Source organism: Mustela nivalis (assembly GCF_964662115.1).
Source record: "Mustela nivalis genome assembly, chromosome: 5".
NCBI lineage: Eukaryota > Metazoa > Chordata > Mammalia > Carnivora > Mustelidae > Mustela > Mustela nivalis.
The window spans coordinates 139145306-139172112 of record NC_139024.1 but is presented as its reverse complement, the minus strand read 5'-3'; the positions used below and the strand labels follow the sequence as shown (position 1 = coordinate 139172112).

The 26807-nt window shown below is 38.3% G+C and overlaps 1 protein-coding gene across 17 annotated transcripts in view; it reads left to right on the top strand.

The window, feature by feature from the left end:
* CAGE1 (cancer antigen 1) overlaps window positions 1-26807 on the top strand; it is a 46555-nt gene that overhangs the window by 2424 nt on the left and 17324 nt on the right. For 7 of the 17 annotated variants that reach the window (XM_082729814.1, XM_082729807.1, XM_082729820.1 and 4 more), the window contains exons 3-8: window positions 2262-2349; window positions 6014-6519; window positions 9228-10286; window positions 17158-17268; window positions 19683-19754; window positions 21947-22027. In XM_082729814.1, the coding sequence (XP_082585940.1) occupies window positions 2262-2349; window positions 6014-6519; window positions 9228-10286; window positions 17158-17268; window positions 19683-19754; window positions 21947-22027 (1917 nt within the window). Of the gene's footprint in view, window positions 1-2261; window positions 2350-6013; window positions 6520-9227; window positions 10287-17157; window positions 17269-19682; window positions 19755-21946; window positions 22028-22254; window positions 22329-26807 lie in introns of all 17 variants that reach the window. The other 10 variants (XM_082729821.1, XM_082729808.1, XM_082729806.1 and 7 more) reach the window with 4 other exon arrangements.

Genomic DNA, 26807 nt, shown 5'->3' with positions numbered 1-26807 from the left:
TAAAAAATAAATGAAATTAGAAGCAACCTAATTTTTTTTTTAAATTTGACAGAGAGATCACAAGTAGGCAGAGAGGCAGGCAGAGACAGAGGGGGAAGCAGGCTCCCTGCTGAGCAGAGAGCCCAATGCGGGGCTCGATCCCAGGACACTGAGATCATGACCCAAGCCGAAGGCAGTGGCTTAATCCACTGAGCCACCCAGGCGCCCCAGAAGCAACCTAAATTTTTATCAGTAGGGGCCTAGTTAAATTATTTCACTGATGTACACCTTACATATGTAAGGTATAAACCTTAAATATGGTAATACAGATAGAGTTAATCCCTGAACAATGCAGGACTTAGGGGTACTAGCTCCCCTCACAGTCGAAAGGCTTCATGTAACTTGAGGCACCCCAAACCGAAGTACTGATAGCCTACTATTGAATGGAAGCCTTAACAATAATATAAATAGTTCATATATTTCATGTGTTATATTTATTTATATACTGTATTCTTACAATAAAGTAAGCTAGAGGAAAGAAATGTGATTAAGAAAATCATGAGGAGGGGCACCTGGGTGGCTCAGTGGGTTAAAGCCCCTGCCTTTGGCTCAGGTCGTGATCCTAGGGACCTGGGATGGAGCCCCACATCGGGCTCTCTGCTCAGCAGGGAGCCTGCTTCCTCCTCTCTCTCTCTCTGCGTGCCTCTCTGCCTACTTGCCATCTCTGTCTATCAAATAAATAAATAAAATCTTAAAAAAAAAAAAAAAGAAAATCATGAGGAGTGGGGGTGCCTGGGTGGCACAGTTGATTAATTATCTGACCCAGTTTCAGCTCAGGTCTTGAGAATGGCATCTGCTTAAGACTTTCCCTCTCAGTCTGCCCCTCCCCCCTGTTTGTTTTTTCTCTCTCTCTCTCTCTCTGTGTCAAATAAGCTAATTAATTTTAAAAATCATTAGGATAAAATACATTTACAGCACTATACTGTGTTTCTCCAAAAAAAATCTCTTTATAAGTAGACTTGGCCAGTTCAAACTCATGTTGTTCAAGGATGAAGTGTATATTTGTTGATATAGAAAAATGATCACATTGCTTCTCACTGGGTAGTGGGATTCTGAGTGGGTTTTTTTTTTTTTACTTTATTTTTAAAAATAATGTTAAAGATTCTTTTTTATAATGATAATTTTATCATATTTCTATTTTAAAAGAAAATTTGGTTATAGTATTATAATCAGGGTCTAACATTATATATCAAATTATAAAGAACGAGTGTCTTAAATTATGTAATGAAGTTCTTTTTCTTGGAATTCACTGAGTATTTTGTTCTTTCTAAAAAATTTACAAAAGGCCTATTTTAGTTAAAAATAGTATTATCATAGAAGGCTAGAGTTAGAAGTGAGCTCTGAAATTTGACAAGTAGTGGAGTTCCAAGAAATTGTGTAAATATAACATCAATACATGTGAATAATGCTATTTTATTTTTCGAGTATATTCTTGGTATTTTAAAAATCTCATTAGCAGGAATGGTCTAAATTAGCAAGAAATCTAAAAAACAAATTGTTGTAAAATATAACTCAGTTTTTCTTGTACTTGAGGTATATTCAGAAACTGCAACAATGTTATAAAAAGCATGATTAAATAGAGATTTGTAACCAGCTGATGTTAGTAAGAGATACAATTTTTTTTAGAGCATCCTCAGGTCTCACATACTTGATACACTATCCATGATTAAACCAATGCTTTCCTCCAAAGTTCAAAATAAGACTTTCTTTACTATCCTACTTATACTATTAATTTACTTCACAAAACCTTTATGCTAGATAACATTAAGGTAACTTTGAGAATAAGCCCTCTATGAATTTTTTAGATTTCTATCAATTGGAATCATATTTCAATTCATTACTGGAACCTTGTATCTTCACTATCAAAACCCGAATAACAAGTATACTAGAAGTTGTTTAGACCAGATTTAGCAAACTTCAAAGGATGAAAAGAGATATATACATTATCAAACATCCCTATATTTATAGTAACATGATTTGACTTACCAAAAAAACCAAGATATTAAATTAGCAAGATACTTGCTTAATGTCATTTAACATCATAACCCCATTAGCATGGTTTTACTAAAAAGGAGTTCAGATACACAGTAGGGAAGAGTACCAGAAAGTACATTCTACCCATGCAACAAAAAATACTAACAAGTTACATAACCATGTTCAGAAGAGGCTTATGATATTTATTTGAAATAGTAATATAAGTGCCTTTTTTATTATTAATACAGAATGAAACAAAGAATGCTGAAAGGGAAGTTGAGTCTAAATTCACACTTTGCGAAGAAATGTATGGCACACTAGATGATTGGTTAGGCGGTGAGTATCTCTTTGTTGGCAGAATGCAAACAGAGACACTAAGATTTTGATATGTGTCCTGTGATAACAGCAATAATAGTAATAGTAATAGCCAAGTGCTAAATTATGCTTTGTATGCACAATTACATTTAATCTACAAGCAATCCTATGAAATAGGGCTTTTTTTTTTCCTTTTTGAATAAGGGTTGTTTTGTCTCTATTTTACAGATGAGAAACCTGAGGCTCAGAGAGTAGCTTGAAAAGTAAAAACCATAAGGAACACATTTGACCCCATTAAAATTTTTTAAAGTTTCTATGTGACCAAATGATAATCAATAAAATAAAAAAACAAGACTCAGACAGATACCTGCAATATGTACATTGTCAAGATTAGTATTCAAGACAAGAACTCCAAAAAGAAAGAGACACATATAACTCAATAGAAAAATAGGCAAAGAATTCATATTAGCTTGCTAGAGCTGCCAAAACAAATCACTACAGCACAGGTGACTTCAACAATGGAAATGTATTTTCTCACAGTTCTAGAGGCAGGAAGTCTAAGATCAAGGTGTCGAAAGAGTTGGTTTACCCTAGACCTCCCAGATAGCCATCTTCTTGTGTTTTTACGTGGCCTTTCCCTGTGCCTCCCTGGTGTCTTTTGTTCCTTTAAGAACACTGGTCATGGGGCGCCTGGGTGGCTCAGTGGGTTAAGCCGCTGTCTTGGGCTCAGGTCATGATCTCAGGGTCCTGGGATCGAGCCCCGCAGGAGGAGCCTGCTTCCTCCTCTCTCTCTGCCTGCCTCTCTGCCTACTTGTGATCTCTGTCTGTCAAATAAATAAATAAAATCTTTAAAAAAAAAAAAAAAAGAACACTGGTCATAATGGATTAGGTCCCCAGTTTTATAACTTTATTCAACCTTAGTTACCTCTTTAAAGGCCCTACCTCCAAGTATATTTACATCCTAAGGTACTGGGGGGTAAGCTTTCAACAAAATAATTTTGAGGAGATGCAATGCAGGCCACAACGTGCCTAGCAATAGGCAGATCACAGAAAAGGAAACCTGCATGATTATTAAAAAGACCATAGAATTCCATTTCATACATATCAGTTTAGCATGCCTTGAAGGATGTAGCAGAGCAAAGAAACTTTTCTGCTATTGGTGGAAGTATAAATTGGAATGGCCACTTTGAAGAGTAATTTTGCAATGTCTTGTGAAGTTGAAGATACATATTTTCTATAATCCAGCAATTCCACCCAGAATCTAAACAAAAATTCCTAGTATACATTGAAACTTGTACAAGGATTTTCACTGAAGGGTTGTTTTTAGTAGCAAATAGAAATTAATGTCTAACAAAAAGGAAAGAAAGTGTAATCCTTCAGTCAAATGAACGAGATCTACATGTATTTACATGGCTAAATCTGAAAAGCAAAATTTTAAGTGAAATAAATACCCTTATATGAATATACATATATATATATTTTTGTATGTAATAGATAGGTTACAAATATAATTTGATTCTAATTACAGAAAATTTAAAACACAGAAAGTAATACTATATAGCCACAGTTCACCCAGTGTGCTGCAGGATCTTTTGAAATATTTAGGAAACAGTGATATTGGACATCTGTGGGACCCACAAAATACTACCTTGAGTTCATTCTTTCAATGTAAAACCATACTACAGCCCTTTCCATAAAATATCATTTGCAAAGCTGGGTTTTTGGAGGTTGCTACGATAAAAAGCAAGTATTGTATGAAAATCAACGTGGAATAGAAAATGAGTGCTGATGTCATCCTATCTGATTCCAAGATTTGAGACGTGGTATCCAATAGTTCATCCAAGTAGTAAGTTCAGTTGTATAAGAATGGTATAATACATTGTGTTTTTCTTTCAGTTTATGTATATTTTCAAGTATCTAGTCATGGATAATACTTACATTGAGCTTAACTACTTAATATAATGGAACTGTTAGGTATTTCTTTTGGTCTTTTGGTGCTGTGAAAAACTACTGAGACAGTGAGATGTCACAAAATGAGATATTCTGGGAAGTTGATATGTATTATTTAAGGAACATGGGAAAGTAGAAAAATAAGTTCATCTGTAGTTGTCTCTGGGGAGGGGGGAAGGAGGGAATTAAGATAGAAGGGAGACATCATTAATTTTGTAATTTTATTTCTTTCCACTTTATTTTATTCTGAGTTTTGAAAACCTATTAAGTCTGGATAATTTATCATATTGAGAAACAGTATAGCGTAGCATTTAGAAATAGTATTCTAGATGGCTAAAATCAACAACACAGGAAACAGATGTTGGCAAGGAGGCAGAGAAAGGGGAGCCCTCTTACACTGTTGGTGGGAATGCAAGCTGGTACAGCCACTCTGGAAAACAGTATGGAGATTCCTCAAAAGGTTAAAAATAAAACTACCCTACAACCCAGAAATTGCACTTCTAGGTATTTATACAAAGGATACAAAAGTACTGATTCAAAGGGGCACATGTACCCAATGTTCATAGCAGCAATGTCCACAATAGCCAAATTATGGAAAAAGCCTAGATGTCCATCGACAGATAAATAGGTAAAGAAGATGTGGTATGTAAATACCCTGGAGTGTTACTCTGCCATCAAGAAAAATGAAACCTTGCCCCTTGAAACAATGTGGATGGAGCTAGAGGGTATTATGCTAAGTGAATTAAGTTAGAGGAAGACAAATACATGATTTCACTTATATGCACAATTTAAGAAACAAAACATGAACATAGGGGAAGGGAAGGAAATAAAAGATAAAAACAGAGAGGGAGGCAAACCATAAGTTGGGGAAAAAACAGGGTTGCTGGAGGGGTGGTGTGGGTGATGGGCGCTAAGGAGAGCACTTGTTGGGACGAGCACTGGGTACTGTGTGTAAGTGATGAATCACTAAATCTACCCCTGAAACTAATACTACACTATATGTTAACTAACTTCATGAGAGGCTGTGGACTCTGAGGAACTAACTGAGGGTTTTGAAGGGGTGGGGAGTGGGGAGTTGGGTGAGCCTGGTGGTGGGTATTATGGAGGGCACGTATTGCATGCAGCACTGGGTGTGGTGCACAAACAATGAATTCTTGAACACTGAAAAGAAATTTTAAAAATAAATGAATAAATTTAGGAAAATAAAAAGAAAAGAAACAGTATTCCAGAATTGCGGCTGTACTGCTTATCTACTCTGTGACCTTAGGCAAGGAAGTGACTTAATATCTCTTATGTCTCAGTTTCCTTATCTGTACAACAGGGATGCTAAGAATGCCTAGTTCATGGGATTGTTGTGAGATAAAACAAGTTTATATGTGTTTGTTATTATTCTATTGTGCTTGTGTATTCTTTGGAAACATAACCAAAACTTTTTAAAATTACAGTATAACAAAAGAATTTTGAAGATACCTTAGGATTTGTTGCAGTGGTATTTGACCAGAATCACTGTAACATGCTTTTTTGTAGCAGTCATATGAGAACGTCCAGCCCCCATGGAAAAGTAGTTCTGTTTTGTTTGCTAGCACAGAATCATGCTGAAATCCACTCAATAAAAAATGCTGAAATTAATGTAATTTTAAATAGACTCCAGCAGTTTCATAAATGTAAATATAACTGCTAACATATAAGTTTACAGTCAGCTAATTCTTATTTCCATCTTTCTCTTTCTAATGAGATGTCAGCATTGGAAATGATTCACAGAACCTACTAACTCAGCCAGCCGACATTTCCTCCTTCAGGCAATTTGAACCCTTTTGCAAATTTCATCTCAGAGAAGCACTTAATAATGGAATGATAATATCTCAAAATCCAACAGAAAGCTTACCTTACACAGAGAAACCAGAAAGGCAAAGTTGTGTGTGTAATTGTGCAAAAGACACCAATGTGAAGGAAAATTCATTTAAGGAAGAAAATCCAGTGGGAACTAGCACCTCCACAAATGAAGACCAGCTTGCTCACGAGTGTGTCAGACAACCTTCTAGAAGCCCACCTCTAGTCCACAGCAGTGAAGAGACACTGAAATTCAGGGAAATGTCACTGCCTAAAAGTGCTCACATGGAGTCTAGTCAACCTCAAAGCTTCCTATATGAGGAGAATGTGCACAGAGATGTTGAAAAACCATTTTATCAAGAGAATAGCTTTAACCTCTTTGATCTGAGAACTAATTATACAACAGAGGAGGTAAGATTTTTGATGGTATAATTTGTAGAGTGTTAAAATATGTGCTTTCCATATTATGCAATATAATCTGAGACTTGAAGTACTGCTAGATAATTAATCACAAGGGACATTGCTTCTCTGGGAAGATGTCTTCTGAGATCTTAATCAATTTAGAAACAAAATTTCGCAAATAAAATCAAGTCCATATTGGAAATTTAGCTCTACCAAATGATAATTTCCTTGAGGATCAGTATGTCTTGCTCATACTTTTTTGTATCTTAGCATCTACATAGTGCCTTGAATATAATAGGCTTTTATGTTTGGTGAATCAAATTGACTGGAATTCAGTTTATAGAAAGGAAGAGGTTGAAAAGAAGGAGAGTGATATTAGGTCATTTGACAAGAAAACCTTAAAATTTTTCTGATGAGGGATTTCTGTGACAAGCACAAAATAGTAATTTTTCTACCCAAGTGAAAATATTAATTTGTTTTTTGACCTATTCTTTCCCAACACACATGTAGTGTCCTGAGAACTCTGAAGATGCCAATAGTATAAATTCTACATACTCTGAAAATTTTTAAAAGGTAACAATTTTAAGGGCACCTGGGTGTCTCAGTCATTAATCGGCTGCCTTCAGTTCAGGTCATGATCCCAGCATCCTGGGATCAAGTCTCTCATCAGGCTCCCAGCTCGGTGGGACGCTTGCTTCTCCCTCTCCCACCCCCCTGTTTGTGTTCCCTCTCTCACCATGTCTCTCTCTGTCAAATAAATAAATAAAATCTTTACAAAAAAAAGTAACAATTTTAAGAATTGGTATGGGCAAATAGGTATAATCCTAGAATAGCAAAAATAGTACCTTTTTATTTTAAGTCTGATGAGAAAAGCTATGACTATTGTGTTTCATTTGCAAGTATGAACTGTTTTCTTGTTCATTTATTTGGAAGCAGTATGTAAAAGAGAACTTTATTTCCCTGTATTGATTCTGGAAAAAGACATTTAAAAAATCTGTTTAATTAGTGTTTCTCAAGATTGCTCTTTCCTATTTCCGCTGCATTTAGTTATTTCTTCAGCCAATAAATTCTTTCAGGTATCTATTATGTGCTAGGCCCTGTGCTATGTGTTCGTTAATTGTTTTTAAAAAAATGTGGTTTTGTCCTCATAACATAACAGCTTACTAGAGGAAACTCACATTAATCATAAAAGTAAATATAAACTTTCATCTATGGTAAGTGCTATGAATAGTAATATAAAGTGTATGTAAAGTTTGTGTATGTTATATAATATTACATATAAACTTCAAACTGTAAGTGTGGTAAATGCTATGAATAAAATGATGGGAATCTTACTGTTCCTAAGGTAGTGGTAATTGAACTTGGCTCTGAAGGATGAGTTAGGTGTTAAAAGAGTTCTATGGGTAGGATTAGCATTCCATGCAGAAGTAACATGTGGCTTCAGGGAGCATGGCACCCCCTGGACCTGGCATGAGCCCAGTGTTTTGGGATCGAAGGTGGCAGATAGTAGATGAGGATGGACAGGTAGCATGGGTCAGGCATCAAGACCAGACATGAGCATCTTGTAGGCCTCGGTAGGAATAGTTACCTTTATCCCAGAACAATGGTAAACCATTAAAATACAGGGATCCAGTATCTCTAAATTCTAGAAAGTTACACAGCCCACCCCTGGAGATACCTTTTACAGGGTTTTATTTTATTTTTTAAGATTTTATATATGTGTGTGTGTATGTATTTCTTTATTTATTTGACAGAGAGAGGGAGAGAGAGAGCATAAGCATGGAGAGCAGCAGAAGGAGAAGGAGAAGCAGACTCCCCACCGAGCAGAGAGCCCAAAATGGGGCTTGATCCCAGGACCCTGGGATCATGACTTGAGCTGAAGGCAGATGCTTCACCAACTGAACCACCCAGGCACCCCCTTTTACAGGGTTTTAAATATCATACTCATTAGAACATTTTCTTACTATCACTTATTATCCTTTGAAAAAGCCCCCAAAACCTGTACTGTGGGAGAAAATCAATCACGAGGCATGTTCATCTGACATTCTTACATTCACAGGAGTCATAGCAATGAGATAATGATTTCATGAGCCCCAAAAGAAGTCTTCATTCAAAAGAGGCATCACAGACTCTAGGGTAATTGATAAATTTCTTTGAATTCATTTGAGGTTAAAGAAAGTACCTCACATGTGTTCAGAAAAGTTGGTATCAAAGCTGAGTTTTTCTTCCGAAAAAGTAAATGTGATACATACCTCTATCATATAACTACTGTTTGTGCTCTGCTGTGCTCTTGGGTGCTACATATACATGTAGCAGTTACTACTTAAGAATGTTAAGTAGTTATTATTATTGGGGGCACCTGGGTGGCTCAGTTGTTAAGTGTCTGCCTTCGGCTCCGGTCATGATTCTGGGATTCTGGTATCGAGTCCTGCATTGGGCTCCCTGCTTGGGGGGAAGCCTGCTTCTCCCTCTCCCACTCCCCCTGCTTTTGTTCCCTCTCTCACTGTTTCTCTGTGTCAAATAAATAAATATAATCTCAGGGGGAAAAAAAAGTAGGTGTTATTTTATTAGAAGAAGACATTATCATTGCTTTTTTACGACTGAGGTTTTAACTTTTATAACTAAACTAGACGCTTAGGATTCAAAGCCAGTTATATTTGATATCAAAACTCATGATCTTTATACTCTTTTTCACACTCGTTTACTCTCATTTATAGATCTCAGTGTCTTCGAGAGGAATACAGACCTTTGGGGATATTCCTGAGATGCCAGTCTGTCACCATAAGGAGGTCGCTGTGGAGGGAATGGACAGACCACGGTTGGGCTCACCTTGGTCTCCTGTAAGCAGTACCTGGGGTCGTGGAGCATCTCCAGATGAAGGCAAGATGCCTGACACAAAGCAGAGCTTGGAAAGCTTACAACTTCCAGAAGAGGATATGGCTTTAAATGAAGTCTTACAGAAATTACAGCACACTAACAAACAGCAACAAACTCGGATCCAAGACCTGCAGAGTAGCAACAAGTATTTAGAGAAGAAGGTCAAAGAACTACAGAAGCAGACTACCAAACAGCAGGTGTTCATGGACATCATAAATGAGCTGAAGGCCAAGGTGGAAGAATTAATTGAAGACAAATACAGAGTGATGCTAGAGAAGAATGACACGGACAAGACACTGAAGAATTTGCACGAGGTCTTAGCTCAAACCCAAAAGCATCTTCAGGAAGCTGGGCATGAAAAGGAAACCTTAAAGCTGGAGCTTAAGAAGATCAAGGGCAATTACATTCACCTACAGGAAAGGTACATGACTGAAATGCAACAGGAAGATGAAACCGTCAGTAAGTGCCTAAAGATGGACAGAACCCTAAGGGAGAAAGAAGAGGAGGTGGAGAAACTGAAGCAACTCAAGGGGGAGCTGGAAAAGGCCACCACCTCCACTCTGGACTTGCTGAGAAGGGAGAAGAAGGCCCAAGAACAAGAGTTCCAGTCTTTACAGGAGGAATTTCAGAAGCATGAGGAGGAACACCTGGAAGAAAGACAGAAACTGAAAGCAACACTCAAAAAACTGCACACTCAAGTTCATCATTTGCAGTTCGTATCTGAAAACGAGAAGGCAAAGAACGCCCAACTCCAGCAGCAGGTCAACGAACTAAAACAGGAAAATGCAAGGTTTCGGCAGCAGGTGGTGAGGAGCCAGGAGCCAAACGATGCCCCTGGGTTTGACACGGCCTGGTTAACGGAGCACTCTGGAGAAGCGATCGAGGCCGATATCAAAAAGGTACCAGCACAGATTCGGAATTTCGAGCGCAGAATTTCATGAGTTGCTGGCAGTCTGCTGATGCACATTTAGACACTGTACTCACATTTGTTGGTAGAAAGAATTATTAACGAGAAAAAGAGAGAATGGAAAATGCACCACAGGTGTACAGAAGCTTCTGCGATTCTTGGGTACCTAGATAAAGAAGAGCCATTTCTGGCCTATTGTGATTATTTTGATAGAGGTGAAAGTTAATGTGGGAATTTTCTGGGTACCTGTGATCAATCATCTGAAGCATCCCTTGAGAAAGGATCTTCTAGGTGGGGATCTCGGTGTTTTCATGCCACATCTGCCTAAAAATGAAACTAAATAATGCAATTACATAGTTGGCTTACAAGGTCAAACAAACCAATATTATATCACGTGTTAATTTTGTGACATTATAAACTTGGTGATTGAGATGTAATTGACATATAATGTTAGTTTCAGGTGTGTAGCATGATTTGATATTTGTATATGTTGCAAAATGATGACCACAATAAGTCAAGTTAACATATGTTAAAAAAAAAACAGCCTGGTTGGGGTGCCTGGGTGGCTCAGTGGGTTAAGCCTCTGCCTTCGGCTCAGGTTATGATCTCAGGGTCCTGGGATTGAGCCCCATGTTGGGCTCTCTGCTCATCTGGGAGCCTGCTTCCCCCTCTCTCTCTCTCTGCCTGCCTCTCTGCTTACTCATGATCTTTCTCTCTCTGTCAAATAAATAAATAAAATCTTTAAAAAAAAAAAAACAAAAACAGCCTGAAAGCCTCATATCAGTAGGTTTGGAGAGGATATAATATTGTATTCTCCGCAGTTCAGATGGCTTTTTTGGAAGATGAGATCTTTTTCATAAGCCAGAGAACATGTATTGTTTTTATACTATTATAGTTTTGTAGGCCTGTTTTAAATTATTTACAGTTTAACCTTATTAATTCTGACTACTTAGAAAGAGGGCTAATCTTAACTAGAAAAATGTATGTTTATTTTAAAACTCTTAATAACAAGTTCAGCTGATTGTGTTCCCTTGAGAATGTCCTTGGAGGGCTTTTTTTCAGGAATCCTTAATTAGTATAAGTACTATTTGCAAGTAAATAGTTCTGTTATTTTTTAATGATTCTCAGGAAAATATTGTTCTCTTCTGTTTAAAGAATTCTCTCTGTAATCTTTTCTCCAGAGAGAAATTAGGGTTATCTAAGCCAATGCTCCTCAAACTTTAGCATTCATCAGCCTTACCTGTGAAAATGCAGATTTCTGGGGCCTGCCTCAGGGTTTCTGATTCAGTAGGTGTGCCATGGGGCCCAAGAATGCATGTTTCGTTGTGGGTTTTTTTTTTTTTTAAGATTTTATTTATTTATTTATCAGAGAGAGAGAGCACAGGCAGGCAGAGTGGCAGCAGAGGCAGAGGGAAAAGCAGGCTCCCCACCAACCAAGGAGCCTGATGTGGGACTCAGTCCCAGGACTCTGATATCATAACCTGAGCCGAAGGCAGCTGCTTAACCAACTGAGCCACCCAGACATCCCAAGAATGCATGTTTCTAACAGATCCTGAGTCTCCCCAGTGTGCTGGGCCAAGGGTCACACTTTTGAGAACCACCAACCTAAGCAGAAATGACCTTAAGTCATCTTAAGAGTCTGTATTTTGTCTTCCAAAATAGCTGCTAACCAGATCCTGATAAATTTAGTATTGGTTAACTCTGAATGAATTAGCACAACAGTATAGAAGTTTATCACAGTACATTATTTTTTTGGAGCTTTCTTTAAAAAAAAATAAAGTTCTTTGTTTTATCTTGACAAAATCAATTTCTTTAATAGCCCCAAATCATCCTTACTCTGCTTTTCGTTTTACTTTTATGAACTCTAGGTATGTTTTCTCAAAAGTGTGGCCTGGTATATCTATGAGGTCAAAGTATTTTCATAGTAATAGGAAGAATTTTTGAGCCTGCTACTCTCATTTTCAAAAGTGCTTCCAGTGGAATTTTCTAGAAACTGAATGTCATTCATTGCTTTTATGTCTGACCAATGTATGAAGCAGATGTGAGGATTTTACTGTTTCTATGAAGTCAGCATTATAGATATTTACAAAAATATAAAAAGTGAAACTCTTTTCATGAATTTTTTCTTTTGGAAAATGTGGTAATTTGATATTAAAATTGTTATTTATATTTATACAAGGGATTTATTGTTATTTGAAGGGATTAGTAAGCAAATTTTTAAATGTTCTCAGTTGAAATATCTAATACAATAAATATTGGTAGGTATGACCCACATAAACAAAAGCCTTTTAGGATTCTTAAAATTTTTGAATCTATAAAGGGGTCCTGAGAATCCAAAGTTTGAGAACCACAGCTCAGAGTTTGTTTGTTTTCTTAACATTTATCTATACAAATTTAAATTTGAGTGCCACGTTTTTAGGGCTGCTCAGAGGTTTGGGGGTTTCCCCCATTTTTTTAAGTTTTTTTTTTTAATTTAAATTCAATAATTAACATGTAATGTATTATTTATTTCAGGGATACAGGACAGTGCTTCATCAGTCTTATATAATAACACCCAGTGCTCATTACATCATGTGTTCTCCTTAATGTCCATCACCCAGTTACCCCATCCCCCCAACCCATTCCCCTCCAACAACCCTTTGCGTCTATGATTGAGAGTCTCTTATGGTTTGTCTCCTTCTCTGATTTTGTCTTGTTTCATTTTTTCCTCTCTTCTCCTATGATCCTCTGCCTTGTTTCTTAAATTCCATATATCAGTGAGATCATATGATAATTGTCTTTCTCTGATTGACTTATTTCTCTTAGCATAATACTCTCTAGTTCCATCCATGTCATTGCAAATGGCAAGATTTCATTTTTTGATAGCTGTGTAATATTCCAGTGTGTGTGTATGTGTGTGTGTGTGTGTGTACACACCACATCTGATTTATCCATCTGTCAGTGGACATCAGGGCTCCTTCTATAATTTGGCTATTATGGACTTTGCTGCTATAAACATTGGGGTGCATACACCCCTTTGGATCACTTCATTCCTATTTTTAGGATAAATATCCAGTAGTGCAGTTGCTGGGTGACAGGGTATCTCTATTTTCAACTTTTTGAGGAACCTTCATACTGTTTTCCAGAGTGGCTGTACCATGTTGCATTCCCACCAACAGTGTAGGAGGGCTTCCCTTTCTCTGCAACCTCAGGAACACCTGTCATTTCCTTATTTGTTAATTTTAGCCATTCTGACTGGTGTGAGTGGTATCTCACTATGGTTTTGATTGTATTTCCCTGATGCCAAGTGATGTTGAACAATTATTCATGTGTCTGTTGGCCATTTGTATGTCTTCTTTGAAGAAATGTCTGTTCATGTCTTCTGCCCATTTCTTGATTAGGTTATTCTTTGGGTGTTGAGTTTGGTAAGTTCTTTATAGATTTTTGGATACTAGCCCTTTATCTGATATGTCATTTGCAAATATCTTCACCCATTCTATTGGTTGCCTTTGGGGTTTTTTCTTTTTCTTTTTTACTCTTTCCTTTGCTGCACAAAAGCTTTTTATCTTGATGAAGTTCCAATAATGCCTATGTTTCTCTGGTCTTTGGAGATGTGTCTAGCAAGAAGTTGCTGTGCCCAGGGTCAAAGAGGTTGCTGTCTGAGTTCTTCTCAAGAATTTTGATGGATTCCTCTCTCACATTTAGGTCTTTCATCCATTTTGACTCTATTTTTGTATATGGTGTAAGGAAATGGTTTAGTTTCATTCTTTTGCATGTGGCTATCCAATTTTCCCAACACCATTTGTTGAAGAGACTTTTTTTTCCCCACTGGATATTCTTTCCTGCTTTGTTGATGATTAGTTGACCATAGAGTTGAATGTCCATTTCGGAGTTCTCTGTTATGTTCTATGCATCTCTGTGTCTGTTTTTGTGCCAGTACCATGCTGTCTTGATGATTACAGCTTTGTAATAGAGATTGAAGTCTGAAATTGTCACACCACCAGCTTTGATTTTCTCTTTCCTATGGCTATTTGGGGTCTCTTCTGGTTCCATACAAATTTTAGGATTATTTGTTCCAACTCTGAAAAAAAGATAATGGTATTTTGATAGGAATTGCATTGAATGTGTAGGTTGCTCTAGGTTGCATAGACATTTTCACAATATTTGTTCTTCTAACTCATGAGCATGGAACATTTTTCCATTTCTTTGCATCTTCCTTAATTTCTTTCATGAGTATTCTATAGTTTTCTGAGTATAGGTCTTTTGCCTCTTCGATTGAATTTATTCCTGGGTATCTTATGGTTCTGGGTGCAATTGTAAATGGGACTGACTCCTTGATTCGTCTTTCTTCTGCTTAATTGTTGGTGTATAGAAATGCAACTGATTTCTGTGCATTGATTTTATATCCTGTCACTTTACTGAATTCCTGTATGAGTTCTAGAAATTTTGGGGTGGTGTCTTTTGGGTTTTCCACATAGAGTATCATGTCATCTGCAAAGAGGAAGAGTATGACTTCTTCTTTGCCAATCCAGATGCCTTTTATTTCTTCTTGTTTACTGATTTCTGAGGCTAGGATTTCTAGTACTGTGTTGAACAGCAGTGGTTACCGTGGATAGCCCTGCTGTGTTACTGACCTTAGGGGAAAGCCGTCCATTTTTCCCCGTTGAGAATGATATTCACTGTGGGTTTTTCATAGGTGGCTATTATGATATTGAAGTTTGTACCCTCCATCCCTATACTGTGAAGAGTTTTAATCAAGAAAGGATGCTGTCTTTGTCAAATGCTTTTTATGAATCTGTTGACAGAATCATATGGTTCTTGTCCTTTCTTTTATTTATGTATTGTATCACATTAATTGATTTGCAATTGTTGAACCAACCTTGCAGCCCAAGAATAAATCCCACTTGGTCAGGGTGAATAATCTTCTTAAGGTAGTGTTGGATCCTCTTGGCTAGTTATTTTGGTGAGAATTTTACATCCATGTTCATCAGGGACATTGGTCTGTAATTCTCCTTTTTGGTGGTCTTTGTCTGGCTTTAAGATCAAGGTAATGCTGGCCTCATAGAATGAGTTTGAAAGTTTTCCTTCTATTTTGATTTTTTGAAACAGCTTCAGAAGAATAGGTATTAATTCTTCTTTAAATGTTTGGTAAAATTCCTCTGGGAAGCCATCTGGCCCTGGGCTCTTATTTGTTGGGATATTTTTGATTACTGCTTCAATTTCCTTGCTGGTTATGGGTCTGTTCAGGTTTTCTATTTCTTCCTGGTTTAGTTTTGATAGTTTATATGTCTCTAGGAATGCATTCCTTTCTTCCAGATTACCCAATTTGTTGGCATAAAGTTGCTTAGAATATGGTATTATAATTGTACTTCTTCAATGTTGGTTGTGATCTCCTCTTTTATTCATGATTTTATTAATTTTGGTCCTTTCTATTTTCTTTTTGATAAGTCTGGCCAGGGGTTTATCAAGCTTATTAATTCTTTCAAAGAACCAGATCCTAGTTTCATTGATCTGTTCTACTGTTTTTGTTTTGGGTTTCTACTTCATTGATTCCTGCTCTAATCTTTATTATTTCTCTTCTCGTGCTAGGTTTAGACTTCATTTGCTGTTCTTTCTCCAGCTCCTTTAGATGTCAGGATATGCTGTGCATTTGAGACCTTTCTCTTGAGAGAAAGAGAAGTGCTATATACTCCCCTCTTAGGACAGCCTTTGCTGTATCCCACAGATTTTGAACAGTTGTGTTTTCATTTTCATTTGTTTATCTGAATTTTTAAAATTCTTTTATTTCCTGGTTGACCATTCATTCTTTAGTAGGATGCTCTTTAGCCTCCATGTATTTAAGTTCTTTCCAACTCTTCTCTTGTAATTGAGTTCCATTTTCAAAGCATTGTGGTCTGAAAATATGCAGGGAATGATCCCAGTCTTTTGGTACCAGTTGAGACCTGATTTGTGACCCAGGATGCGATCTGTTCTGGAGAATGTTCCATGTGCACTTGAGAAAAATGTGTATTCTGTTGCTTTGGGATGTAATGTTCTGAATATATCTGTGATGGCCATCTGGTCCAGTGTGTCATTTATTACCTTTATTTCCTTGTTGATCTCTTGCTTAGATGATCTGTCCATTTCAATGAGAGGGGGGTGTTAACATCCCCTACTATTATTGTATTATTGTCAATGAGTTTCTTTGATTTTGTTATTAATTGGTCTACATAATTGGCTGCTCCCATGTTAGGGGCATAGATATTTACAATTATTAGATCTTCGTGTTGAAAAGACACTTCAGTTATGATATGGTGTCCTTCCTCATCTCTTATTACAGTCTTTGACTTAAAATCTAGTTTTTCTGATATAAGGATTTCCATCCAGCTTTCTTTTGATGTCCATTAACATGATAAATCGTTTTCCACCCCCTTCCTTTCAACCTGAAGGTGTCTTTGGGTCTAAAATGAGCCTCTTGCAATTAGCCTATCAATGGGTCTTGCTTTTTTATCTGATACCCTGTGTCTTTTGATTAGGGCATTTAGCCCATTTACATTCAGAGTAACTATTGAAAGATGTGAATTTAGTGCCATTGTATTGCCTATTCCTTTCTGGTCTGTGTTAGTTTTGGGCTCTCCCTTTGCTTAGATGACCCCTTTTAATAATTCTTGTAGGGCTGGTTTGGTGATCACAAATTTTTTTAGTTTCTGTTTGTTCTGGAAGCTTTTTAGCTCTCTATTTTCAGTGACATCCTAGCCAGATAAAGTATTCTTGGCTGCATATTTTTTCTTGTTTACCACCCTTGCTCAGAGTCTTTAAGAGTTGTATTTAATTCAGCATTTTACTTAAAGAGCAACCCAGATTCTTTATCTTTATCCTGACATGTCTGAATTGTGTACACATAGGATTCTAATTTGTTCCTGAACTGCTCACCTGGTGAAAAAAACTTGAGTCTCCCAGATGTGAAAAGGACTTCTCAGCTGGTCTCCAAAATTCACAGTGTTCCAACTCTGATGGTACGATTTCTCACATCCCAAGTAATTTTTAAAAATTCATATTTTTTATTGGAGGGAGGGAGAAATATCAAGGTCAGACTAAACCAAAGAGGTAATCTAAAGCCACAGAGTTAAGTTATGGGATCAAAAACTGGAAGAACCTTCATTTAATACTTTTTATATGTCCTAGAAAGTCTATCAGAACAATAGTCTGGTCTGGCTCAGTCTGCTTCTAGTGATTGGTAAGTGGTCCTATCAGCAAGCTGCTCACCCAATCCAAAATTTAGCCTTGGGGCAGAGGGAGGGCAGTAGGGAGTTGTGTACATTGGTGGAATAAAGAACGAAGTTGGTGTCAGGTGAGTTCAAATTCTGCTTCACCACTTCCTGGCTGTGTGACTTGGCCAGCCTCAGCTTCCTTTTCCTAAGTAGGAGAAGTGATACTTGCCACTGCCCTGGGAGGTGACAAGCACTGCATTTAACGAGAGAGCATGTTACAGGGCATGGCATATGCTAGCTTCTCAAATGAACTATTATTTTTCTTCCTCTTATATTAATGTCCATCTTTCTGATTTTTTTAAAAGCTTTTATTTATTATTTATTTGACAGACAGAGATCACAAGTAGGCAGAGAGGTGGTCAGAGAGAGAGGAAGGCTCACCGCAGAGCAGAGAGCCCGATGCAGGGCTTGATCCCAGGACCCAGGGATCATGACCTGAGCCGAAGGCAGAAGCTTTAACCCACTGAGCCACCCAAGCACCCCTCTGATTTTTTTAAACATTTATTTGAGAGAGAGCAAGGAAGAAAGAGAACATGAGCAAAGGGGAGGGGCAAAGGAGAGGAAGAAGCAGACTCACCGATGGCAGGGAACCTGAAACGGAACTCATCCCAGGACCTGAGATCATGACCTGAGCCCAAGGCGGATGCTTAACCTACTGAGCCACGCAGGTTCACCATTTGATCTTAAGTGCAGTCATCTGAGCCAAATTTGGGGGCGGGGGCATAGTCTGTGATGTTCCTGATCCAACAGGAACTTTAGTTTCAGCTTAAGTTTGTTGAACAGTGCATTTATTTAGTGCTAAAACTGAGCCAAGCATTTTATGCAGAAGATTACAAAGTGGTGGCCCACCGACTATATCCACCTGAAATTTTGTTTTTACACGTGTGAGTCTGAATGTGGCACAGACCCTTCTTAGCTACAAACCTTCCCATCCCACTTTGTTCCTTTGAACATTTGCTTACTCACCATAAACCTTCGTTCCCCACCCCCGACCTACATCACTGGAGGCTGCTATTCTTTCTGCCTTACTTGCACGCTGCTGCTTCTCGGTCACACCTCTTAAGGAAAAACGTGTCCTCAGCCCTCCTGTCAGTCTCATCCCACATCAAACAAACATTGTTTGCTTGTTCTGGGTCTCCCACACGCACTAGAATGGAAGCCTTCAACATCAGAGACTTGGTACATTGTATGCCCTGTCCCTAATACAGGTTGAACCCTTAATCAGCACTCAACCTGTCCTTGAAGACTTGCAAGTTTACTGCTCCCTGCTTTTCATGGGTTATCTCCTCCAGTCCTTATACCGTTCTTTATATCATCCGGCTTTTTTTTTTTAAGGGAAAAAATAAAAACAAAATAAAATAAGGGGCACCTGGGTGGCTCAGTGGGTTAAGCCTCTGCCTTCGGCTCAGGTCATGATCCCAGGGTCCTGGGATCAAGCCCCACATCGGGCTCTCTGCTCTGCAGGGAGCCTGCTTCCTCCTCTCTGTCTGCCTGCCTCTCTGCCTACTTGTGATCTCTGTCAGATAAATAAAGAAAAATCTTTAAAAATAAATAAATAAATAAATAAATAAAACAATAGCATAGAATAAAATCAAATAAAACATGGAAAAACAAACTGAGGCTTAGAACAGTCAGGTTTCTTATCCAAACTCTCACATAGGGTGAAACAGCAGAACTCAGACACAAATTCAGGCAGTCCAACTGATGCACACATTTTTGACCCTGAGATTATACATACAAATATCTTCTTTCTGGGTACCCTTGAAATATCTAGAGTTTCAGTGTTGTTGAGGATATCTGGCTTCTCTGGTGTCAGAGCAATTTGGCTGAAGTTTGGCTTTATAAACTGACCAAGCTAGGCTAAGCGGGATGTATGTGTGAATGTGAAAGCATGTATTGTTATTACAGATGAGTATTGACTTCCCAGCGATTATACTAGTCTGGCCCAATAACAGCTTATATACAAGTGTGAATCTATAAGAATTCTTTCCACACTAACCCTTTACTGGATGTCTTACGAGTAACTGAAGAATTGGGTTCAATATTTTATCTCTTTTGGTTTGGTCACTTATTGTGGAAATTTTGTGCGTGTGTTTTCTGTCCTCCCTTTAGCTTTACTGAAAACTTTTTAATACAGCTTCTCAAACTGTTCCTCTTAGGACATCACCACTCCCGATGTTGAACAAAAATTGAAGCACTTCCATCTTAAGAAGGAAAGTTTAGATAAAGAGGTACTGTATTTCTTGTTTATTCTAAAAATTGTATCATGTTTTGTGAAAAAAAATCAAAGAAAAAGATAACATCACAGTATAAAGAAATTCTGCAAATTTGGGATTTTTTTTAAAAAGAGTTGTTTTTGGCAGGGCACTTGGGTGGCACAGTTGGTTAAGCATCTGACTCTTGGTTTCCACTTGGGACATGATCTCAGGGTTGTGAGATTGAGACCCATGTCAGGCTTCTTGCTCAGCTTCCGGGTCTGCTTGAGATTCTCCCTCTCCCCCTGCCCCTCCCGCTCATATTCTCTCTCTCTCTCTCTCACTCTCTCACTCTCTCTCTCTAAAATAAAAGGCAATAGCAGGATGTTAACTTACACCAGTTTTAATGTGAGAGGAATACAGAAGTGTCAAGTTTATCAGCTAATGGAATAAAAACATTGTCAAATATGGGATCTTTGATTGTAGAAACAAATTCAGTCCAGTGTTATGAGGAAATTATTTCTCTGAACTGAAGTGGATAGAAAATTTGTTATGGGTACCCTGGGGAGTCTCTTTGTCTCCTAGCTAACCTGAGGAAGGAACAACAGGTACAGAGAAATTATTGTCCTCCATTTCTTAAACCAACCTTCAAAAATAAGCCCCATTGAGGGTTGGAGCATGATGTTAACAGAAACACAATTTCAGATATTTGTGTTGTTTTGATAAATTCACTGAAATATTGCCAGGTGAAATGATGTAGTGTCTGTAATTTGACTCCGTGAAGGGGGATTGGAGGGAAGAGGGCATGGTCGGGGGTATAAATGATACAAAATTGTCCACTAGCCATCAGTAGTTGAAGCTGGGTGATAATTACATGGAGGTTCATTCCATTTTTTTTCTGTGTTTTTTTTTTTTTAATATTGGAAATTTTGGGGGTGCCTGGGTGGCTCAGTCGGTTAAATGTCCAACTCTTGAATTCAGTTCAGGTCGTGATCTCAGGTTCATGAGATCGAGCCCCAAGCCCTGTGTAGGGCTCCATACTCAGCATGGAGTTTGCTTGTCCCTCTCTCTCTCTCAAATAAATAAATAAATAAATCTTTTTAAAAATTAAAAAATAAAATAAATATTAGAAATAGTTCATAATCAAAATAATTCTGTGCATCACACTTTACCTTACTGATTTGGGGAGAAATATGAATACTTAATATTAAAATTTATTGTCATTTTCATAAAGGAGCAAATGAACAAATAAGAAATGATTATAAATTACATCTAGGAAAAGTTGGTAGTTTTTTTCCCCCCCTTTAAAGAATTCTGATAGCCTAACTGTAAAAACACCTGAATATTGGGATAAGCTCCCAGAGATCCCAAGCCCACCCTCAGGTTCCGTGATCTGCTAGGACCCAGTGATAGTCACAGCTATGTTTCACCATGAGAAGCTACAGAGCAAAGTCAGCAGAGGGAAAAGGGGCTTGGGGCACAGTCCAGAGGAAGCCAGATTTAAGCTGCCAAGAGCCCCTCCCCAGTGGAGTCACACAAGATGCACTTCATTTTCCCAGCAATAAGCTGTGATAATACATGTGAAATTTTTACCAGGGTCTCATTAGAGACCCAGCACCCAGGGTTTTTACTGGGGGTTGCTCACATAGGCATGTCCCCCTAGCGTGTACCAAACTGGACCTTCCAGAAGGAAAGAGGCATTCAGTATAAACGACATGTTCTGCACAGATAGGTTAGGCACAACGAGCCATTCAGATTACAGAAGGATGGGGCACCTGGGTGGCTCAGTGGGTTAAGCCTCTGCCGTCAGCTCAGCTCATGATCCCAGGGTCCTGGGATCGAGCTCCACATCAGGCTCTCTGCTCAGCAGGAAGCCTGCTTCTTCCCTCTCTCTCTGCCTGCTTCTCTGCCTACTTGTGATCTCTGTCTGTTAAAAATAAATAAATAAAATCTTTAAAAAAAAGAAAAGATTACAGAAGGATGGCACTCCTCCTGCAATGCACATTCCCAGATACCAGTCAGGGGGCAGCGCGACGAGCAGGCCTTCCTGAGGGGGTCAGTCTCTGATCTGCTGTGTGAAATTTCTTCTGCACAAGAACTGTAAAAACAGTAGATCTTTGGAGACCAGGAACTGGACAGGGCATGGTTCAATGATTTTATTATCAATGTTATCGAATGTAGTCTTATTTCTTCTCCTTTTGTGAAATATAAAATGCTTTTTTCCATAGTTATTGGAACATAAAGACAAAATCACAGCTTTTAGAGAGCTAATTGCAAAAGAAAAAGCATTTCAAGATCAGGTTTTTGAGGTGAGTTTAACATTTCCCATGTACCGTCTTTAACATGCAAAAATACGATTTCAAATATTTATGTTCTCTTGGTATATTTGTCAAAGTCCTTCTAGCTCCAAGTTCTACATTTCTATTATTCTAGCCACTGAAGAGCTCTTTGATTGTTAAGCTTATAAGTATTTAATATCAAATTTCTCAAGGAATGTGCAAGTATTGGAAGTGAGCACAAATGTATTTAATCTCAGTTTACAGGTTTTGATTCAGATGAAGCCACAAGTGCTGGAGATATACCCGTCTTACTGGGAGCCAAACTGAATAGGTACCACAGTCTGAATGAAGAACGTGATTTCTTGATAAGGCCTTTTGTTGATTTGCTGGCATTATTATCCACAGCACCATTTTATTAACAAATTTAAGCCACCACCATTCTTACTATATCAGACTGTTCATTAAAACAGTCACATACTGGCACTGTGGCAGTATCATTCAACCATAAAAATATAGAATTAAAGTTTGCATTTTCAGGTTTTGAAATTTTATATCTTGTTCTACCTGACTCTTGTTTAGACTAATCAGATTTATTTCTTACCAAATGCAGAAATCAAAAAAAGGGGTGCTGTTTTTCACAGAGATTGAAACACATTTATGCTACCCCCATTCTTTTTTTTTTAAGTTTATTTATTTATTTATTTATTTATAATCTCTACACCCAACATGGGGCTCTAACTCACAGTCCTCAGATCTAGAATTGCATACTCTTCCGAGTGAGCCAGCCACCACCATTCTTAATATCAGTAGCTGTTTATAACAACTATGATTAAGGAGTACTTAGGGTAATAGTTCACTTAAGATGCCGTCTAAAGTTGAAGACATCAGTACAGAAAAGAAATGGTCATTATGTGATTTAATGGAGACGTTAGCTACTGCTGTGGTGGTGATCATTTTGCAGTACAGAGTGCATCAAATCAGCATGCTGGACACCTTAATCTTACACAGTACTCTGTGTCAGTTATATCTCAATAAAGCTGGAAAAAAATAAAGGCAGATGGAACAGGAAAAATATGTTATAAGAAAGGAAAAATGTGATCTTGGGGGCTGAGATCCTGGGGGTGGTTCAGTGGGTTAATGCCTCTGCCTTCGGCTCAGGTCATGATCTCAGGGTCTCGGGAGCAAGCCCCACTTTGGGCTCTCTGCTCAGTGGGGAGCCTGTTTCCTCTCTCTCTGCCTGTCTCTTGCCTACTTGTGATCTCTCTCTCTCTCTCTGTCAAATAAATAAGTAAATAAAATCTTTTTAAAAATGTGATCTTGGTATCTAGGTAGTTACAGAGTTGCAATCCAACTGGATCTCACATGAGAAAAGGTGATTAATTAATATAACTTATTTTTAATAGCAGTTAGAGAAGTCTACCATATTAATAAATTGTTAAAAACTGGCATTCCACAATAAATTCATAGCATAACCATTCCTCTTTGAGAGAAAAGAAAAAGTCCAATGTGGTGAGCGCTCAAAAGCTTCTCATAATTCACTATTCTTTTAAATTTAACAAGTAATTATTGACTTCTCACAAAAGGCTAAAAATGCTAGTCACTATGGGGGCAGAAAGCCAAATCAAACATGATCTTTGCTTCTAAGAAACCTGGAAAAGAAGATAAAATACATAAATAACTGTTCAGGAGGGATAAAGGGGAAGTTCCTTAAAAAGTGACACAGTGACCAGTGTCTAACAGGGGCAGTGTTTGTCTAATGAGAAGCTCAGATGAGGAACAGATACTGTCCAAGTCGGGGAGTCATGGAACACCTTATGAAGGCAACTGGACTTTGAAGACTAATAAAATCTGAGCACAGGGAGATGAGAGGAGCGCGCTCAATCAATTCTGTTGTTCATTAGTAGTTTCTGTGCTTTGGGCATAAAAATTAATACAAGTGGACCTTCCTCTTCCCAGCAGTGGGAGGCTGGAATGAGAAAGAGGACACAGCTAGAAGCAGGTCAGGCACACTATGTCGTTTCTAGAATGTACCTCAGGCTACTTGTACAAACTGTCTCTCAGAGAAACCAAATAATTGATGAGGGAGGAAGAGCTCCTCACTGAAAAGGGAAGCTACTAAAAGCAGAAAAGAAAAGGGATCTTTTGGGGGCAATTATAATGGCTGCTAAACCTTACATTCAAAACTGAGGGGGAGCTTTATGCTTTTTTTTTTTTTTTTTGAGAGAGAGTGTTGGTGGTATTGGGGAAGCAGAAGGAGAGGGAGAGAGAGAGAGAATTGCAGGCAGACTCCAGATCCTGCACAAAGCCTGATGCAGAGCTCAATGCGAGGTTCAGTCTCACCACCCTGAGTTCATGACCTGAGCCAAAATCAAGAATCGGATGCTTAACCGACTGAGCCAGCCAGGCGCCCCTGAGGGGGAGCTTTTAATGAATGGGTCAACCTGACAAGCACCTGAGCTTGTTAATCAATCTCAAGGCGCTAAAGGTGAGCCACACACACACCCTGATATGACGCAAAAGGACCTGCATAGCAGATCTATGAAGTCTTCTCACCCAAACAGCTGGATCCAAAAGCAGCCTTCTAGACCGAACTACCTTGACCGTGGATAAATATAGATGACACCATGATAACAAATCCAGAGTGGGGAAGATCTGCATCAGTAAACACTTGGCATGAGAAAAGAGAGGGAGAGGAAAGGTATAGTTGGTAGACAGTGGAGACAACGAACACATCAACCAAATGCAGTGTGTGATCTGTGTAGGTCCTGATGTGAACAAATCTACTCTAAAAAGGTATTTGTCAGATAGCAGAAAAAGGAACACATTCTGGTATTAGATAATATTTTAATATCATTATTAATTTTAATATTGATATCATTGTGCTTTTAGTTAATTTTTTAAGTTTTATTTATATAATATCATAATACCCAATGCGGGGCTCAAACTCACAGCCCTGAAATCAAGAACTATATACTTCTCTGACTGAGCCAGCCAGGCACCTAAGTATCATTGTGTTTTTAAAACCCTTTATGTGTTACATACAGAAAAGTATTTATGAGTGAATTAATAGAATATTTAATTTTGCTTTATTTTTTTATTTTAATTTAAATTCAACTAATTAACATATAATGTATTACGAGTTTCAGAGGTAGAGTGCAGTGATTCATGATTCTTTTTTTTTTAAAGCTTGGGTATAAGTGAAGAGGGTAATAGCCAGTACAGCTTCTTAGTTCTGGTTTTTTTTGTTTTGTTTTGTTTTGTTTTGTTTTTAAGATTCACTTGTCAGAGCGAGAGAGAGAGGGAGAGAGCACACAAGCACAAGCAGGGGGAATGGCAGGCAGAGGGAGAAGCAGGCTCCCAGCCAAGCAGGGAGCTCAATGGAAGATTTGATCCCAAGACCCTGGGATCATGACCTGAGCCGAAGGCAGACACCCAATTGACTGAGCCACCCAGGCATCCCTCATCATTCTCATATAATACCCAATGTTCATTATATCACATGCCCTCCTTAATATACATCACCTATGATTGAGAGTCTCTTACGATTTTTTTACCTCTCTGATTTCATCTTGTTTTATTTTTCCCTCCCTTCCCCTATGATCTTCTGCACGTATAAGTGAAGCCATGTGATAATTGTCTTTCTATGATTGACTTATTTTGCTTAGCTTAATACACCCTCGTTCCACCCACAGTGTTGCAAAAATGGCAAGATTTTATTTTTTTTTGATGGATGAGTATTCCATTGTAAATGTATACCACATCATCTTTATTCATTCATCTGTCAGTGGACATCTGAGCTCTTTCCATAGTTTGGCTATTGTGGACATTGCTGCTATAAACACTGGGGTGCATGTCCCCCTTCAGTTCACTACATACATATCTTTAGGGTAAATACCCATTAGTGCAGTTGCTGGGTCATAGTGTAGCTCTGTTTTTAACTTTTTGAAGAACCTCCTTATTGATTTCCAGAGTGGCTGCACCAGCTTGCATTCTCACCAACAGGGAGGAAGGCTCCCCTTTCTCCACATCCTCGCCAGCATCTGTCTTTTCCTGACTTGTTCATTTCAGCCATTCTGACAGGGGTGAGATGGTATCTCCTTGTGGTTTTGATTTGTATTTCCCTGATGCCAAGTGATGCGGAACATTTTTTCATGTGTCTGTTGGCCATTTGTAGGTCTTCTTTGAAGAAATGTCTGATCATATCTTCTGCCCATTTCGGGATTGGGCTATTTGTTCTTTGGGTGTTGAGTTTGGTAAGTTCTTTATAAATTTTAGATACTAGCCATTTATCTGATGTCATTTGCTAGTATCTTCTCCTATAGAATGGGTAGGTTTGCTTTGAAATACTCCTGGGAAATGAAAGGATGGCAGAATTGGGGAGGCAGGAAGTTGGAGACAGATGAAAAGACGATGGAAAAATATTGATAATTGTTGATGTTAAGTGATGGACACACAGTGCTTCATTATTTGCTCTACTTTTGTATGTGTTTGGAATTTTCTGAAGTAAAGAGTTTTTGAAATGCAGAAGCATGCTCCAGAAGGCTCACTTCTCATTCTCTAAGGAGCTCTAGGCCAGCAAAACGTGGTTTGCTGGAGCGAAATTTGATGGCTTAGGTGTCCTTTACTATTGTCATGTGCTTATCTTGTGGCCCTTCTGACCCCTTGCTTTTGGTTCTTCACAATTCTGAACTTCCTTTTCCTTTCACCTCCTGACCTCCTCCAGCTTGAGACAGAGTATTTGAGCCCAGCTTCACCTACTGCTGGGCTCTAATAACACCACAGGTATTTAACCGTCAGGGACAAAAATGTC